Consider the following 19,639-nt stretch of genomic DNA (forward strand, 5'->3'; position numbering starts at 1 on the left):
GATTTCAAACCCTTTCACTTCACTCCTTCCTGATTAATTGGCCATTAAAGACTCAAACACAGATATCACTATATATGGGAAACTTCCTTCTCATACCCATCTGGGTAAGGGTCCCTTCCAGGTACTCCTCCAGCACCCTGGGTCTCCTTCCATCATAGAATCGGTCACACTGTAGTTGTGATCTTCTAATGAGAAGACTGCTCCTAATTATCCACATGTTAAGCACAAAAACTGCATTTAATTTGACTTTATAGTCCCTCCACCTTGTGTATCATCAATTGATGCATTGTGGGTGATTAATAAACATCTGCTAAAAATAAGCTATTAAATAAGTAAAGACACTTAACTGTTGAATTGTTGCCAGTGTAGGGTGATATCAACTCTATTTATATCCGTTCATTTGATTTTGTCAGAGAGCCAAAGCATGGTCAAATCAAAGCCCATCCCTGGGATGTTCACCCAGAACAAGGCCTTTATGGGGGTCATAAAACAAGGCACTTCCCTTAAGGTACACAAACTTCTCTTCAAATAGAAACTTTGACTTGGCTGGCATCAAGCCTTGCCTCTATTCTGCTTACTCCTTATAAGCCTCAACTTCATCTCTTTGTCACCACATGTGTGAAAAGACAGCTGATGTCAGTGTTCCAGGCAGAGTTTTCAGAAAAGGTCAACAAGCATTCAGATTTATACTGCTAAAATTCATCCCTTCTCTTTCAAAAATTTAATGAGAAAGGACAGCTTTGTGAAATGGAGGAGCAAGAACAATATTGCTTAAATAAATTGGAATTTGCACTTTGATTACCCTGCAGTTTCTGCCATACTTTACTGGAAATGCTCCCTGCGGTGCAGGCTTTCTCTGGAATGACATCATCATATGAAGCCATCCTCACTATAATTATTTCCATCCATATTTGTAGAGCACATAGCAAGAACATTCGGTAAGGAATATTTGATGCATATAGAACCATTTAAAACTGTAGAGTCACCAGAAAGACCCATTAAAAGGCAAATGATACATCTTTATGCATGCCTTGAACCCCAAAGGAGATATTTCACATTCGCATTTAGAAGAGAAAAAAAAAGAGTCTCTTTCAAACAATGAGACTCTGATAAGAGCAAATATCCTATTCCATGAAATAACAAACAAGTGTAGCTTCAGTTTCTTTTCTTGGAATAACACTTTAAAAAAACTGTGACATTGCGGGAGCTGGCATATTTTAGTTCACATTATCAGATTGAAATCCTTTTGGAACTTAGGCTCTGCCAGTGCTAATACCAAATATTGGGATTTTAAATTTTTATTCTTGGGACTCTTGGTTTAGAAACTGTTCTCTTTTGAATGCATTATTTTCAATTTTAACAAAAGTGAAAACACCAATGTATTAATTTTCTCAAAAATCAAATAGTTAGAAAAACAAGATGTTTTGACACTGTATATGATATAAATGTAAAAGCTGAGATGGCTACCCTCACAATTTGCAATTCCCTGATTTCCTGGGGCTAACTGTAGTAGGGATGGGAGTGGGGGAGTGCAGTCTCCCGCTGTTGTGATGTTATAAATATGTGGGCAGGTTCTTTGTCTTCTGGAAAAGAAAAGCTTCTACCATCTGCTCACCGAGGCTCTGATTTTGTTTTAAATGTAGAAAAACACGCGTTTGACTCTGCAGTTAGTGATAAGGTCCAAATTCATGTGTTCATCCATTCATTCATTCAACATAACAACCAGGGAAAAGAAAAAAGGTGTTGAATATGAAGCTGAATTGAGAAGTGTACTTAACAGAATGGAAACGTGATTCCTCTGTTTCTCTCTAACCACTATTTTCAAACCTGCTCTGTAAAATCTCCCTTCCATGTCCTTTAATATCATCTCGGTCAAATACTATCATTTTTAACTAGTATCAGTTGCTTTAAAGTTCAAGCTGCTGCTGCTAAGTCACTTCAGTCGTGTCCGACTCTGTGTGACCCCATAGACGGAAGCCCACCAGGCTCCCCCGTCCCTGGGATTCTCCAGGCAAGAACACTGGAGTGGGTTGCCATTTCCTTCTCCAATGTGTGAAAGTGAAAAGTGAAAGTGAAGTCGCTCAGTCGTGTCCTACCCTTAGCGACCCCACGGACTGCAGCCTACCAGGCTCCTCCATCCATGGGATTTTCTAGGCAAGAGTACTGGAGTGGCTTGCCATTGCCTTCTCCGAAAAGTCCAAGCTAATCTCTGTTTAAAATTTCTGTCTACAGCAGTGTACTGCTTTTGCTTCTCCCTCTCCAGTGCAGTCTTCAGCCTTGTTGGCCACCACCTGCTATCTTCTTCTCTCTTCTGAGCTCTCCCACCCTGGCCTTGTCCCACCAGGAGGATGGTTGTGCTGCTTTGTGTCATCTTTAGACTCTCGCCCGAGCCCTGTGTCACAGGTAAATGGCTATTTTCTATGGTAGGGAGAGAATCTTGGTCCCACCAGTCTCCACAGAGGCCCCACTCTCCATGAGCCTTGTAACTGAGTGTAACCTCCCTCCACAGCCCCCTTGGCCCTGGCCTACCACAATACATCCTCAGTCTCTCGATGTTGGGGTCTTCTCAAAGGGCACACTGACCACCTGCCTTCATAGCTCTTCACCATGTCCCCAAACTCCCAGGGACAGATGCTGTCAAGCACAACTTTATTGACATCTGTTTTGGCTGCCGGAAGGAAGATTGTTCTCTTTCATATTTGATGTATTTCATAAAAACTCAGATGTGAAATGAGGTCAGGATTACATATTCATCCAAGCAACGGACAATCACCCATGTTTTCGGGTCAGTATTGGATACCCATCTAAACCAGTGGTCAGACACCCACCCTGGTTTATGCTGCAGTGCAAAGCCTGCCATGAGACAAAGTCTCATTTGTCTGGACATGAGCCACTCTGGGGGCAGAATGCTAGTATGCTTTCATTTGCACATAGCACAAAAGACATTGGTCAAGTTGACTGTCTATGATAATGCTGTCAAGAGTTGTCAAACACATCAATTTTCCCTATTCTCACATTTCCTGTTTCCTTGATGGAAATGTGTGATGGTAAGTGACAGCAAGTGGCTCCAACTAAGTTCTGACCTCATTTGTAGCAGAATGAAATAGTTCTGTTAAAATGTTCTACATTTTCCATTGTTTCTTAGGGGGACTTGCTCTGTAAGGAAAGTAAAACCACAGTGTCCTGACAGTGGATGGTTTTCTTCTCACTAGTTTTAAACTCCTGAGACCCTCATCACTTTTTTGAGTTCATAATCAGAAACTAGAAATGCTGACTCTCATGGAAAACTCTATTTCTAGGATTTGGGTAACGAGTTATGCAAGTCACTAAATAAAGCTGTACGTGCCAGAAAAGAAACAGTTACGTTAAACAAGTCTGCCAAATACTTTAAATACAGAGGGGCCATTAGGGGATTTAGGTTAAATACTGATGTTTTCTACCATCACAACAATGAGTCTGTAACGTTTTGCTTGACCAGGAAGGGTTTTAAATAAGTCATTTATACCTACAACCTTCGTAAATCGCATGCTTCTTTCACATGTGTTTAAAGAAATTTAACACCTCGTCAACTATACATCGTAAATAATATTGACCAGGAGGCAAGTAACAGATAAGACTGTGGATAAGTGCTTTAGAATTTGGTTTAAATCAGTGCACTTTCTTCATTTTTCAAAGAACACTGAATTAACACTCATAATCCATCCTTAGATCTCACTAAATAGCCCTCTTCCCTATTAATGCAAAAATATTCAAATGTTGAGCTGTTTAAAAATTTTCTGTGAAGTTATAAATGCTAATCTACAGTTTTCAGAAATTCTTTCTCATAAATTTCCAATGTAAATTTATAACTTGCTACCACGGGGGCGGGGAGGAATTTCTTACTATTATCATCTTAGAAAGGGAGGTGAAAGTATTTTATCATAAAGAAACCTGGGCCTTTAAAAAATTGTTTTTTGAAACTATCTAAATGCCTGCTGCTAGGTGTGTGTAGGGAAATTTGTTCTTCTTGAGGAACAGGGCATGATTTTACATAAAAATACTTCTGTGATTGATTTCCCCAAATTTCTTAATAAGTGTCTCTGGTGAGTTTACTTGAAAATGGTGATAGAATCCCTGGGTCAGGCAAGAGGCACCGAGTGGCTGCTCACCAGGGTTCATCACTGTGCATTCACATTCAAACTAAATAGAATCTGATCGTTTTGCTTGGTTCTAAAAAATGATTCCAGGTCCCCTTTTCCTCTTTTCTTTATGACAATTCTTTCATTTTCTTTCTCTTTAGCTTCAATTTTTGCTTTTGATTATAACTGTTCATCATCCAATAAGGCTTCAAAAGACTGATAATACCAGGGAGAAAAACAAAGGTATTTATGGGCTGAGAATAAAACCTAATTAGGAAATTAATTATCATTTCTGTGCATATTTTCATTAAAATGCAATTTGGTTCCATTCCAAACAAACTTAAATTCCAGAGAAACTATGCTTGCACATCTAGATTAAAAAGCTGAATTAAGTTTCATTTTTAATAGAAGAGCTCATAAGACGTATAGATGTTAACCAAATGAAAATGTAAACAATTCATGAATGCTTCAATGGTGGTAACTCCTCTGTGTCTGTGTTAGTCGTTCAGTGTCTGACTCTGTGCAAATCCAAGCGCTGTAGCCCACCAGTCTATCCATCCATGGAATTCTCCAGGCAAGAAGACTGAAGTGGGTAGCCATTTCCTTCTCCAGGGTATCTTCCTGACCCAGGGATCGAACCCAGGTCTCCTGCATTGCAGGTGAATTCTTTACCGTCTGAGCCACCAGGGAAACCCTCTAACTTGTCTACCTTCATCTTAAGCTCTGGAATTTATGCCACCCAAAGTTTCCTGATTATACCTCTAAAATGAACTTTTCCCCTGAAACATCATCCCTGGCTATTTTCAGAAAAGCAGTGTTCAAAGCAGAGTCCAATTACTAATGACTATTAATACCTTCTTTAGTAACAATAAAATAACCCCTGAAATAAAGTCTTAAGTAAAATGCAACTATTTTATATATTTAGGTGCTGCTTGCACAGTAACTAAGCTAAAACTGAAAAGAAGCCATAAAATTTTGCCTCCCCTGGTAAGTAGTCTTTAGGTGTGCAAAATTAGGCAATCCTCTATTGTTCAATTTCTATTAGAAAATAATAATTCATTGAAAGATCACAAGCGATATTCTCTTATTCAATCGTTTATTAATTAATTCGTTGGCATTTATTCTATGCCTACTGAACCCTAGTACACATATTAAATATTAGAAACGTATTGCAATGTAGAACTCCATCAATGCACCTGAAATTTCAGAGACAGTGACTAACAGAGAGGAAGACCAGGAGATACAGCTAATATTTGATGCATTTCATCAGGCCTCAGGAACACAACAGGGAACCAAGGTCTTTGGTGACTGACTGCATGTATAATGAGCAGGTCAGTAAGGTTAAAAAGGCAGCCACACAGCCACAGTGAATTTGGCAAACTACATCTCACTAACACATTTTTTTTTTTTTTAATGTATGAATTCCGAGCTACCTTGAATCACTAGCAGGCTCCTTCTAATTACTAACAATGACAAGTCTGCCCTCTCAGCTGCAGCTGGATGCCCCAGGCATCTTCAGAGCAAAACCAACAAATGATTGGAATACTATGATTTAAACTCAAAACCAAAGCACAGCTGGAGATTTTTATTTTTACAAGGCTGCTTGAAAGTCTTGCATCCAGGGTGTGCCAGATCACAGAAGATGCAGAAGGACAACAGAAGGTCAAATCTACATCTCATATACGAAGAGCAAACTGGTTTTCTAATCCGTTTGCCGTAGCTCATAACCTAGAGGACACGTAGGATGAATAGCGGGGTCCCGGGCATGGAGACCACACCAGTGACCCCTAGTGCCCTGCTATGAATAATGGTCATTATGAGAGGGAGGTGATGGGAGCAGGAGCAATATACCATTATCTGTCCTCCTGAACCAGAGAGAGAAAGTGCAGAAAAAGCAGCCTGCAGATATACACTATGCTAATTATTTTTGTGATATAATTCTTGGGGGCATCTCTATCTGAACAGCCAAAACAGCCCTTCAAGTGTAGCAAGAGACACCTTGCCATTAACCATCTGTGTCTTGAGGTCTGTTTTTTTTTTTAATTTGATAAATATGTGGTATCCATTTTGGTCTCATAAGATCACTTAAAAAAAAAAAAGATTCAATATGCAGCTTCTATGAAGGAAGGTTCTCTTTGACTCTCCATGATAACACATATGGTGATGCTGTCAACATAAGAGTTTGGGGGCCATTTTTCATCCACCGTTTTTAACATGTTAGTTATTATTTATATTCACTGGCGGCTCAGATGGTAAAGAATCCACCTGCAATGCAGAAAACCCAGGTTTGCTTCCTAGGTTGGGAAGATTCCCTGGAGAAGGGCATGAGAGCTCACACCAGTACTCTTGCATGGATCATCCCATGGACAGAGGAGCCTGGCAGGCTACAGTTCATGGCATTGTACAGAGTCAGACATGACTGAGTGACTAATACTTTCACTTGAGGTAATCTCTTTACCAAGTTCCCAAGGTGAGTACAATCAAAGGACCAGAGAGTTGGTCTCCTGCATGATGTAATATTTGTTTCTGGGAGCTGAGAGAGGTAATGTGTTCCAGGGGGAGGAAGGAGGGCTGAGGGGAAGACAAGAGAAAGTGGACTGTGTTTTGTTTTTGGTGTTTTTGTTCTACACTTAGCACTTGGGATGTAAAATGTCATTTTCGTCATTCTCTCTCTTTAAGCCATGGAGTCAGAAATATTACAGAGTACCTGCACTGCTTGTACTGCTTGTACAGTGACATCTGCTTGGCATTCAAACACATGTAAATCAATGTGATTAAAATATAGTTAAAATGTCCATTTCTCATGACAGTCATAAGAAACACAAGAAGATGGATACTCAGCTGTCTCATTCATTGATGTAGACCAGCAGCCCTTTTCTGTCTCACTGAGGAACCTGACTGTGGATTGTTTCCACAAGGCCATGCCTGCTACCAGGTGAGCAGTGGTTACAAATGACAATCGGGTGGAAAGAATAAAACTATTGGCTTTCTCTCTAGTGTGAAAGGAGGCTTTTAACTTCTCCTAAAGCCATCTCTCGGAGAAGGCAATGGCAAGCCACTCCAGTACTCCTGCCTGGAAAATCCCATGGATGGAGGAGCCTGGTAGACTGCAGTCCGTGGGGTCACTAAAGGTCGGACACGACTGAGCGACTTCACTTTCACTTTTCACTTTCACACATTGGAGAAGGAAATGGCAACCCACTCCAGTGTTCTTGCCTGGAGAATCCCAGGGATCGGGGAGCCTGGTGGGCTTCCGTCTATGGGGTCACAAAGAGTTGGACACGACTGAAGTGACTTAGCAGCAGCAGCAGCAGCAAAGCCATCTCTGCACCCTCCGCACCATCATACAATCCAGGCTTATATTGTTAATTTCAAAGATTAGCATTTCAAGAAATCCTGGATGCTACAAGGCCTCTCTGTGGGAAACTGAATGCAAAATAGGACCCCAGAAACATATTTGATTTATATCTATTATATCAGTTGTCAACTCTGCTCCTGAAACAACAATTCAGATTCTGGACCAGAAAAAAAAAAAAAAAGGCTTTTAAAATGATTTAACACTAACAAGAAATTCAACCTATCTTTATGCAATCTAAGTAAAAAATTGACCTTGAGAGTTACAATAAAAATTTGTCTCTGGGATATTCTCCACCTGCACAGATACTTCCCTCACTATGCACACTCCAATATGAATCACTCAGGGAAATTAGCTAGTACAGACTGGGGTAGGGAGCCATTCCAGCAAAAATACCCACACTGCAAACCTTAATCTGTAGGCAGGCAGTCACCACATGCCTCACGCATATCCTATCAGATTACACTGGCATCCAGACCTTACCTTACCTGGCATCACGTGTGAAGCTTATCTCACATCTGCACAGAATTCTCAGGACACTGAGGTGTGCTGCTGACCTCTACCTACCTTTGATTCCGTTAAGTTATAATTGACTATTTACAGTAGCCAGGACATGGAAGCAACCTAAAAGTCCATCAACAGAGGAATGAATAAAGAAGATGTGGATATACCATGGAATATTACTCAGCCATAAAAAGGAATAAAATTGTGCCATTTCCAGAGAGATGGATTGGCCTAGAGACTATCATACAAAGTAAAGTAAGTCAGAGAAAAACAAATACCGTATATTAATGCATGTATGTGGAATCTAGAAAAGCTGTGCAGATAAACCTTTTGCAAAGAAGAAATATAGACACAGAGAACAAACTTATGGACACTAAGTGGGGGAAAGGAACAGAATGAATCGGGAGATTGGGACTGACATATATACACTACTATGTATGAAATAGGTAACTAATGAGAATCTACTATAGCACAGGGAAAAGAAGAAAAACTGCCATCTGTATGTAGGACACATATTAAGTTCACCTTAAAAATGTATCCCAGTATACATTAGGTACAGACAGATACTGTTTGATTCCACTTATACGAGGTACCTAGAATAGTCAAATTTAGAGAGTCAGAAAGTACATTGATAGATGCCACGGGGTGGAGGGTGGGGGCAGGGGGGTGGGGAGGGCAAATGGGAAGTTAGTGTTTAATGCGGACAGAATTTTAGTTTAGGAAGGTGAAAAATTCGGGAGAAATGAATGATGGTGAGTTGCACAACAATGGGAATGTACTTAGTGCCACTGAACTGTATAGTTACATATGGTTAAAATAGTATGTTTTAGGTCATGTAATTTTTACCACAATAAAAACATTTTTTTTTTTAATGGATGGTTCTTTGTGAAGTGCTCTCCTAGGTATTGCAGAAGATATGGAACATTTTATGGCCCCTGTGGTTGAACAGTTTCTATTTGGGGAGGAAAAAAAAAAACACATAAAATGTTAAATGTCACAAAGTAAGCTAAAAGTGAATCTTTGTCTATATCACAGAGCAAAGAAAACCACATGAATGTGTCTGATAAATACACAAAACAATGCTCTTGGGCAATAATTCTCATTTCAAATATTAGAGAATCTGTGTGTCTTCTCTGCCATAAGTTGTGCCGCCTGGAACTTATTATAAATAATGAGTATTTTGAGTTTGTGTTTTCATAATTATAACAACTCAAGGCCACTTTTATAAGAATGCCATTCTATGCACTTACATTCTGATGTGACACATGGAAGGATGGGGAAAGTGAAAGATTCAGGTGCACACCTAAACCTGGCCACCACCCTCACCGCCCTGTTTAACATTACACCGTTTCCCTCATGGAATCCTTCTTACCCTGCTCTGTTCTTATTCAACAGCGTTTATAACTTTCTAACATACAGTATAATTTTCTTATTTGTTAAGTGTCAGTCAGTTCAGTCGCTCAGTCGTGTCCGACTCTTTGCGACCCCAAGGACCACAGCACGTCAGGCCTCCCTGTCCATCACCAACTCCGAGTTTACCCAAACTCATATCCATTGAGTCGGTGCTGCCATCCAACCAACTCATCCTCTGTCGTCCCCTTGTTAAATGTAGTCTTACTAAGTGTAGTCCCCTTGTTAAGTGTGGTCTTTTTTTTTTTTTCATTTTTATTTATTTTGCCTGTGCTGGGTCTTGGGATCTTGGTTGCTGCATGGGCTTTTTTCTAGTTGCAGTGCTTGGGCTTCTCACTGCAGTGGGCTCTGCTGTTGTGGAGCATGGGCTCCAGAAGCACGTAGGCTTCAGCAGTTGCAGTTCCCGGGCTCTAGAGCACAGGCTGAGTAGCTAAGGCACATGGGCTTAGTTGCTCCATGGCACGTGGGATCTTCCCCAAACTGTGAAAGCCAAGCAGTTATTCCATTTCTGATCATTTAGCAGATTGTAATGTTTAAAAAAAATAAAAGTGATTCACACTATGGAATAGAGACTCATCTTTTTTCAATTTTTTGTTTTTGAAGTATATTTGAGGTGTAGTCATCAAAGCATTCACTGACTAAAATCAGTGCTTTGGGGTCTTCCCTGGTTGTCCAGTGGTTAAGACTTCTCCTCCCAAGGCAGGGGGTGTGGGTTCAATCCCTGGTCAGAGAGCTAAGATGCCACATGCCTCTCTACCAACAAACCAAACCGAACCAAAATGAATAAAAAACAGAAGCAATATTGCATGAATTCAATGAATATTTTTTTTTGATGGTCCACATCGAAAAATAAAAAATGTTTAAAAAGTCAGTGCTTTTGTCTCAACCTCTCAGGGTAAAACAAGGATGAAAAAAGAAGGTGATGATAAGCATAGGGCTGAAATACAAACATCGCAGAGGAAAGACACATGAAAAAAACTACACCAAGAGCAGAAGGAATGACTGACAAATACTAAGCACCAGGAGAATCACAAGTGGGCCTTGCTGACAAGTGATGAGCAGTGAGAAAGTAGCTGAGTTGAACATATTTTTTAACGAAGTGTTAAGTAGATCACCAAGAGAGGTAGGTAATGACGTGATGAAGAATTGACCAGGGTGCGAAAAAAAAAAAAAAAAGAAAGTAAAATTAAGTGACACTTGGTAAATCACAGGAGGGCATGAAACCTAAGAGAGCTTCTGAAAAGAATGGTCCATCCCTCGTTATACTCCGATGCCTTTTAGTAATCAAATTGGGCAGCTCATTAAAATTATGTGTGAATAGATAGATACTCTGGCAAAAAGACAAAGGGGTGAGACAAAACTAGAGCAACACAATGGCTATATCCACAGATGCAGAAAACCAGCACTGGAAGGTTCTGGAGGAGATGGACTGGAGAGATACTCATTGGAAAACAGTGAGTGGATCCCCTGGAAATAATAGGAGCAATGAAACTGGCCCCAGGAGGGATGCATCATGCCAAAAGAGAAGTATTTAAAATTGGATGTGTTTGCAAGAAATACTTCAGTTAACAGCAAGGGAATTTAAAGAAACTAGTTGAAGGAGTCACGTGAGTAAATGGGAGGATAAAATTTGGTTTCTCTCTGTGTATGGACAGGATAAATACAGGAGTTTTCCCAACCAGGAAACTCTCTGGGCATTGGTCAGTGGCTTCCAGTGTTTTCCTAAATAAAAGTGATGCACTGGGCCATGATTATTTCAAATGGTATGGTTAGTTCTCTGGACGACACCAAAAGGAAATGAATTTACTTGTACAGAATGCTGATTTTGTGTTGGGTCCTCTTTGACGTTTTAACATATATGAGGTCTTTGACGTCACACGACAAAACTGTCATGTAAAAGGCATGATCACCATGTGTAGCTGGAGGAACCTGAGATCACACAGTTCTCAATAGCTCGGAATCACATCTAAGCATGGGTGGCTCCAAAGCCAGGGGCCATCAAGCTGCTTGCTGCATCAAAGGAAGTTGATAATGAAGTATCAAATTATTAAAGAGAAAATATAACTTAAGGAACTGGATATTGTATTTAATTGCTTATTCACACTCAGAACCAGATGGCCAACTTAGATAATTTGATTTATCCTCCCAGGGTCTCGCTAAGGCTTGTTATTTAATGAGACCAACACATACCTCTACATAATAACAAAATAAATCTTTAAAAATGGTATACACATCCACTTAAAAAATCCAAAGTGTGTTTTATTAAGCATAACAAAATTCCCCCAATTTTTCTCAAAGGGCTGGGATGAGGATGAGCAGCAGGATTTAGTCATTCATTCCTTTCTTTATTAACAAACATTTATTGACTGCCTGGACTTCCCAAGTGGCTCAGACAGTAAAGGATCTGCCTGCAATGTGGGAAACCCAGGTTTGATCCCTGGGTTGGGAAGATTCCCTGGAGAAGGGAATGGAAACCCACTCCAGTATTCTAGCCTGAACAAATCCATGGACAGAGGAGCCTGGCGAGCTATATAGTTCATGGGGTAGCAAAGAGTCCAACACAACTGAACAACTAACACATACACACATTGTGTGCCTAATGTGAACCAGGCACCTTACTAGACTCTTAAAATAAGCAAAATGATCATAGTTCCTGTCTGCTGAGAAGGTACAGCCTATTGGTTGATACAAACCAGTAAATAAATGTTACTGATTTACTGAGTGTAAGAGAGCATATTTTCTTTCTCCTCTAGTCTAGTGGAAGGGCAAAAAATAGACAGGAAGGTAGAATATGATCAGTATGGATATAAAGTTCTCCAGGAACACCCAGAGTGGCTCTTGCCTTGAGTACTTGGTCAGGCTCAAAGAAGGTGGCAGATTCATTTAAACACGAGGACAGCATGTGTGCATAGCATGTGTAGCAGAAGCTTCTTTGACTACAGTGATGACAGTGAAGCAAAGAGAAAGTGCCCTACGTGCCCTGAACACCTACTGCATTTTCAGGAAACTTAAAATGGACGTATGAACTACAAGGAAGAATGTGTATTGTGGATGAGAATTTGCAGAGGCGTGAGAGCTGAAAGAAACAAAATTTACAACCCTCAGTGGCATCTTAGTCCCCTGCCAAAGTGACGTAATCACTGATGCTTGTGTGAAATACCAAATACTTGGAAAGTCTCACAGAAACCAGAATGCTAAATATGTCTGCAGATCACTGACAATGTGATGAACACACATTTACTTGTAATGCTTAAACATTATCTTCAGAACATTCATGAATGCATCTGACTGAATACCCCCAACAAAGCATCAGTAAAAGGCCAGGAGGTGCTCTTTGTTCAGTAAAGTAACTAATTCTTGATCAGTAGTTTTGTCACTGAGACATGCTTGTTCAGAGGAAAATAAAAAACAGCACCAGAATTACGGGAGGTTTTAAAATCAAAGAAATGTTTAGAAAGCACACAACATTCCTTGGTCCACACAACATTCAGTCCACACAACATTCAGTCCACACAACATTCTTTGGTCACCAAAGCATACATACAGGGCCTCCTGTCCAGAAGAAGAGGGGTTAGAACACAGATTTTCCGTGTCTCCCTTTCTTTACTGGGTTGTGTGTGTGTGTGTTTACTAACTTTTGTGAATCATTCTTTAGGTGCACTATTACTTAGGTCACCATTTTAACTACAATATTATGGTCACCAAGAAGGCTGCTTCCTAATAAACACTAAAGTTTTCTATCTTCAACATTTGAACAAAAACAAAACAAAGAAAGAAAGAATACAAAGAGAAAGACTCAGATGGTATAATAGTAATTTCATTTTATGTCATTCAGGTTATTGAATCATTTCAGAAGATGTACCTCCATAAAAGCTTTATCAAACCTGCATACTTGCCTGTGGCAAATATAGTGATTCATATTCAGAATTCCTATAGTCATATGCTTCTTGAAGAATACTGAATGTGCAATTGTCTTCATCATTTCACAAAGTCATTTAATGATAAAACAATTGTCAAATGTCCCAAATGTTTTTTCTTATACACCCACAAGCAATGTTCAATAAAATATTATTTGCCATACAAATTTCTAAATGGTCACTTCAAAACAGGAGAGCATGAGTACTTCCATTTTATTCAATAAGAAATTTTATACAATGGGAAATGATAAAATAAAAACAAAGCACCCATGATTTACAATAAGAGACATCTGCCTTTGAATCTTGGTTCATTGTCTAGTTGTCTGACCTTGGGAAAATAACAACTCTGACCCTCATCTCTCTCAGCTTTGAAAGCGAGATCATAGTAGGGATCCAACTGGGTAGTTGTATTAATAAAGACATTATGTATAGGATACAGTACACTGACCTGACTCATTTTAGAGACTCAGTACTAGCTACTCTTATGATTACTTGTTACTGATATGAAAATAACATTTTTTTTAAACCTCTGATTTCATGGTAGTGCTTTTCTGAAGGGCTTCCCTGATAGCTCAGCTGGTTAAAGAATCCCCCTGCAATGCAGAAGACCCCGGTTTGATTCCTGGGTCAGGTAGATCCTCTGGAGAAGGGATAGGCTACTGTGGGCTTCCCTTGTGGCTCAACTGGTGAAGAATCAGTGTACAATGAGGGAGACCTAGGTTCAATTCCTGGGTTGGGAAGATCCCCTGGAGAAGGAATCTCCACTCCAATAATCTGACCTGGAGAATTCCATGGACTGTGTAGTCATGGGGTCGCTTTTCTGAATGTGCAACTCAGGGGGAGAAGCTTAGGCTTGGACCAGCAAAATTTGTATTTGCAACCTGAATGTTCCATGAAGTGCAAGAAAAGCCAGAGCTGCTCTCTAAACCAGAGTTGTTTCCAGTGGGAAATCTGAATACTAAAACCTACTTGCCAGATTATTACAATGGTTCAATGGGGCCGTTCTTCTCAGTCCATGGTAAACATTCACTGAATAGTAACTCCTACTATTAATATTATTGTAAACAGAAATAGTTGAAAAGCAAGGAATCATCTGATGTATCTGCCTTGGAATAATACATGTGCGTGTGCTAAGTTGCTTCAGTCGTGTCCAACTCTTTGCAACCCCATGGACTGTAGCTCGCCAGGCTCCTCTGTCCAAGGGGGATTCTCCAGGCAAGAATACTGGAGTGGGTTGCCATTTCCTCCTCCAGGGGATCTTCCAGATCTAGAGATTGAACCCTCTTCTCTTCTGCCTTCTGCATTGGCAGGCCAGTTCTTTAACACTAGCGCCATCTGGGAAGCCCTGGAATAAAATAATACCATTTTATACAGGGACAGAAAAATAGGACTGTCTCCAGTTGCTAACCTGACTGGTTAGCAATGGCCTGGCAGGTTCTGTGAGAAGGACTCGAGTATTTACTAAGTCCTTGTATGCATTCAGTGTTGACGAATACTGAAACTGGAACCCAGCAAGTGAGTACCATTAAGTACATCGACCTAACCCCAGATACTCGGACAAAGCATTGAAAAGACACAAAGTATTCTGCAGATACTACATTGAGAACTGGAAATAAAAAGTAACTGCTTCCCCCCACCCACACAGAAAGTGTTGGGAGTAGTGAGATCTGGGAGAGCAGCAAGAACAAAAGACCGAATGTGTTTTCTGGCAAAGCCTGTAGAATATTTGAAACTCAGTTGCTGTCCCAGGTGTCACCATTCCAGCATTTTAAGTTCACTTCTTTCTATTCATTCTAATCAGTGGCAGTAATTATTATAGACAAGAGTGAAGGGTAAATACCTTGAGGTTTATCGACGGTGATTCTAAAGGATCCCTGGACATTACAAATAATTGCTTTTAACACTGGATGTATAGAAAACAAAGAGGAACGTTACATTTAAGGGCAAATTCTTCAGAAATCAAAGGAACAGACTTGAGATTTGTTAATCAACGGGTTTTATTTCCTCAGAACTGAAAATATTCAGATCTAAACTTCGAAAGCTACTGTCAACAATATTTCCTCAGAGCCCAAGGGAGAAGGGCATGGGTGAGAGACAAAAGATGGAGGAAGGCAGAGAGACCACCCGGAAGAGGTGGGGGAGGGGCCCCTTGTTTTCCTGACTTGGTCGTTACACATCAGGTCTGGTGACAACACTGAGGGGACCAGGTCCAGGGATGTGGGTGGGAAAAAAAGGAACAGCGAAGCTCAACTACATAAACGAGCCATGGAACTCCAAGTAGAAAGGGAACCACCTAGTTCATCTCAGAAATGGCTAACTGCAACGGTAAAACTAGGAGGAGAGTGGAGGTACCCAGTTCTTTTATACCTGGGTGATGTGTATGACTTGGAGTGGCCTTGAGGCTGGGGGAGGAGGGAAAGGGGTGGCCAGGGGTCTTCCCAGAACATCCTGTGAGCCTCTAAAGATCTAAATGGGGACAGATGACCCTCAGCCTTACAACGCAAGAAGCTGCGCGAAGCTAAGCTTCCGCTCGCGCTGACAACCTGGAAGTGCCCACCTTATCTGATGAAAAACTACAACTCCCATAACTCCCTAGGTCAGCAAAAAGCAGGCCCTCCCGCCAAAGCTGTTCGCTTTCTCAGAATCTAGGCCGCAGATACTGTAGGCCTGGGAGGGAGCTCAGGAAGACGCCGCCCTCCTGCCATCCCCACCACCGCAGCTTGAGGGTTGCCCCTGCCAGGTCCCTGGAAGTGCCCCCCGGCTCCTTATCCTTCACCCCTTCCAAAACCCCCGGCTCTGATTTCAGCGTGGACTCCAGAATGCCTGGGCGGGAGGGACAGAGGGGCATCAGGAGGTGGAAAACGGCCGGTCTGGGCTCCAACAGAAGCCTCGGCAAACAGTTCCAGGCAGGGAGGGGCCACGGTGGTCTCAACTCGCCCCAGGGAGCGGAGGCGCGGACTCAGATGCCAGGGTGTCGGGGCGCAGAGGTGAGGGCCTGGTGGGCGGCCCCCTCCGGGTCAACCCCCGAGGGCCGGGCGGGAGAGGCAGAGAGGGCGGTGGAGAGCGGGTGGGGTAGGGGAGGCGGTCCCAGTTTGCAGGCCGTGGCCAGTGCCCCCTGTGCCAGCCAGGCCGCGGCAGGAACGGGGCGGGGGGCTCTTCTGGAAACTTCGGTGACTACTGGCTCTCGTGGTCGCCTCCGACGCCTGGGGCCTGGGCCTCTCTCTCGGTGGACTCTTCCTCTGGCTCCTGCTCCCCCGCGGGCAGCCCCCAGGCCGGGCCCGGCCCGGAGGCGGCGGGGTCGTCCTCCGCCTCCACAAGGAGCGGCCTCGCATCCTCGGCCTCCTCGGCGACAGCGGCCGCCTCCTTCATCTCCTCTCCTTCTTCCGGATCAGCCTCCTTGGGACGCTTGGCGATGTCCTCTGGCAGGTCCTCGGCGGTCCTCTTCAGCGGCTCCTTCTCGTGCTCCTCCTCAGCTGGCGGGTCGACGCCCAGCTCCCCTTGATCGTCGTCGTCGCCGCCGCCATTGGTGTGGCTCTTCAGGTCCTCGGCGGCCTCGGGCTCCTCAGGGCAGCTCTTCTCCAGGGCGCACTGGTAATCGGAAGCCTGGACGGTGGGGTTGTTCTCGATCTCCCACAGGCCCTCGCTGAAGCCCTTCCTCTTGTTGGGTTTGCCAAACTTCTCCTTGGACTCCTCGTACGGGAAGAGGTGCCGGGGGCCCAGGAAGGCCGTCTCGTGGGTCCCGAAGAAAAACACCTGGTAGCGGTTGGCCTCGGCCGTCTGCTCGATCCTGGCGGGCCAGTGGGCGTAGCCCTTTAATTTGGCGAACACCAGGTCCCCGCACTTGTACTTGCGACGGTAGAACCGCGACATGGCTGCGGACGCGGCCTCAGCGGCCGAGAAAGGCGACCCACCGTGGCGAGCACGGCGGCGGCCGCTGGGCTGAGGCTGCGCGCGCCTCGCCTCGAGGGGGGCCCCCACGCGCCCCTGTGCGCTCAACGCTCCAGCGCCCTGAGAAGGTTCTAGTGAGAGGAGTGCGTATCTCAGAGACCCTGAGCCTGTTTGGGCCCAGCATCGACGCTGGGGTTTCTCTAGAGCTTGAGGAGCTTGGGTGTCCTGGGTGGCGGCTCTGCTGGGCCGATCCATCACTAGGCCTCGTTTATTGTGACAGCCAGAGGGGCCTAGAAAGGGAGACATGAGGCAAGTGGCGAGACAACGCAGTGACAGGACGAGCACCCATTTCCGTGAGTCTCGTCACAGGTCAGGGCACATTTGCAGGAGTGTTGGGGATCCAGATCTGCTCATGACAGAAAACTCCACTCTCGCCTCAGGAGATTCCCCAAGTCAGTGGTTTCACCCCATTTCTGATTTCCTTGAGAGCTAATGCTGGTGCCTGCAAGGGGATTCAAAAAGAGTGGAGTCAGCCACCTTGATAGGATGTCTAGAGGGCGACTCTCTTGGAAACCAGTGTCCTAAACACGTAGTACTTTGGGGGAGTGGGGCGTGGTGGGGAGGGGGCGTAGGGGCGGGGTCCTGAATGTAGAGAGGCCTCATTACCATGTCCAAAATGGCCATGCACTTTAGATGGGATGCTGGGCATGACTTATTACCCTTTCAACTATCTTGCATATTTTAAGAGATAAGTCTATGTGTTTATAACGTGGAAAAGGTGTCAAACGCTCTCAGTATATTTCTAGGAGAAAATTGAGCTGAAGAATTAGATAGCGGTCTGTTCATATCAGATATCTTGTTGATATCTGGAACTTCTTGGTTGGTGGGGTGGGGTGGGTGGCACAGACTAAAGAAAGAGCATCATCTAAACGATACTTTTCTCCTTAACTGATATTTATGGGAGTTTCCGTGTAACTGCCCTTGTTACACGTTTGTTTATACCTTTTTTTTTTTTTTTTTGAGCCCTGCTAGTTAGCTATGAGTTTGCACTCTGAAACCTAGCCAAATTTGTCATAAGGGCTGTTATGACAAAGATCTTTCAGTGTCAATTACACAATTTAACTACAAAGTTTTCTTTCTTTCTTTTTTTTTTAAGGTAACTGACAGTGATTAGTGGAGAATTAGAACCACTGCCCTCCCTAGTTGAGCATGACTTTCAGAGCAAGAGGATCACAGGGGTATAAGCTAAACATCAAAGACTATTGGAGAGCTGGATCACTGCAGGTGAACAGGTAGGCATTTCAGACAAAAATGAAAACTATGGAAGAAGTGGAAAGGTCTAGTAAACAAGGATCCCAAAAGGTAATAGATATTCTGTTAGGCAAAAGGGTGTCATTTTTGTACTGCTACCCGTTGCCCACTAATACACTGTGTAGTGCTAAGGGCTGGCACAAAAGATGCTGATTTTGAGGACTTTATAACTTAAGAGCAAAAGCATCAGGGACTTCATTAGGAGAAATGTAAGCTAGTCTTCAAGTGTTAAATTGTGTCTTCTTACATAAATATTGAAGGCATTCCAGGAGAAGCCAATGGGAATGCAGTATCCTTCACTTGTTTACCAGCCTTGTAAAGCTTGGAATAGATATAATCTTTCTGAGCTTCTGTTATAAGATCCTAAAGTGTTTAAAGTAATATTCAGAATTTCCCTCAGGATTGTTTTATATTTATTAATGAGATTATGGGTATGAAAGTACAGACAATGGGCATAAAGTTCTAGAAAGTACTAAAGAGTATGTCAGAATTTCATTTTGGATGAATCAGGCTATTATTATTATTATTAGGCTAAATGAAGGAAATAGCAACCCACTCCAGTGTTCTTGCCTTGAGAATCCCAGGGACGGGGGAGCCTGGTGGGCTGCCGTCTATGGGGTCGCACAGAGTCGGACACGACTGAAGTGACTTAGCAGTTCCGTTCCGTCGCTCAGTCGTGTCCGACTCTTTGCGACCCCGTGCACTGTAGCCTACCAGGCTTCTCCGTCCATGGGATTATCCAGGCAAGAATACTGGAGTGGGTTACCGTTTCCTTCTCCAGGGGATCTTCCCGACCCAGGGATCGAACCCGGGTCTTCCGCATTGAAGGCAGACGCTTTAACCTCTGAGCCACCAGGGAAGCCCGCAGCAGCAAATGAAGGAAAAGGTATGTCAAAAAGAATAGAGTCATGAATAAGGACACTGAAGAATGAAGAAAAGTTACCTACCAACCAGATTCTCTATTGTGCTTGTAATTCCATATGGCATTATATATCCAGCACAATTTCTATATGAAACAACATAAAAGTTTTTCCTACATGGAAATATTATTTTTTTAAAGCAGTGTTCTTTAAATTTATCACCTGCATATGTGCTAAGTCACTTCATTTGCATCTGACTCTGTGACCCTATGGTCT

General features: G+C 42.9%; 1 protein-coding gene across 1 annotated transcript; it reads right to left on the minus strand.

Moving 5' to 3' along the window:
- Positions 1 to 16,478: 16,478 nt before the first annotated feature.
- HDGFL1 (HDGF like 1) lies at positions 16,479 to 17,174 on the minus strand. The gene has a single exon (XM_055406895.2). It carries the CDS (start codon positions 17,172 to 17,174, stop codon positions 16,479 to 16,481), a length of 696 nt encoding a protein of 231 aa, XP_055262870.2.
- Between the last annotated feature and the right edge of the window lie 2,465 nt (positions 17,175 to 19,639).

Source organism: Moschus berezovskii, chromosome 23 (genome assembly GCF_049115385.1).
Source record: "Moschus berezovskii isolate FMDL1 chromosome 23, NW_MosBer_1.0, whole genome shotgun sequence".
Taxonomy (NCBI): domain Eukaryota; kingdom Metazoa; phylum Chordata; class Mammalia; order Artiodactyla; family Moschidae; genus Moschus; species Moschus berezovskii.

Coding starts and splice junctions, on each gene's coding strand:
- HDGFL1 (XM_055406895.2), bottom strand. CDS start 17,174: ATGTCGCGGTTCTACCGTCGCAAGTACAAGTGCGGGGACCTGGTGTTC.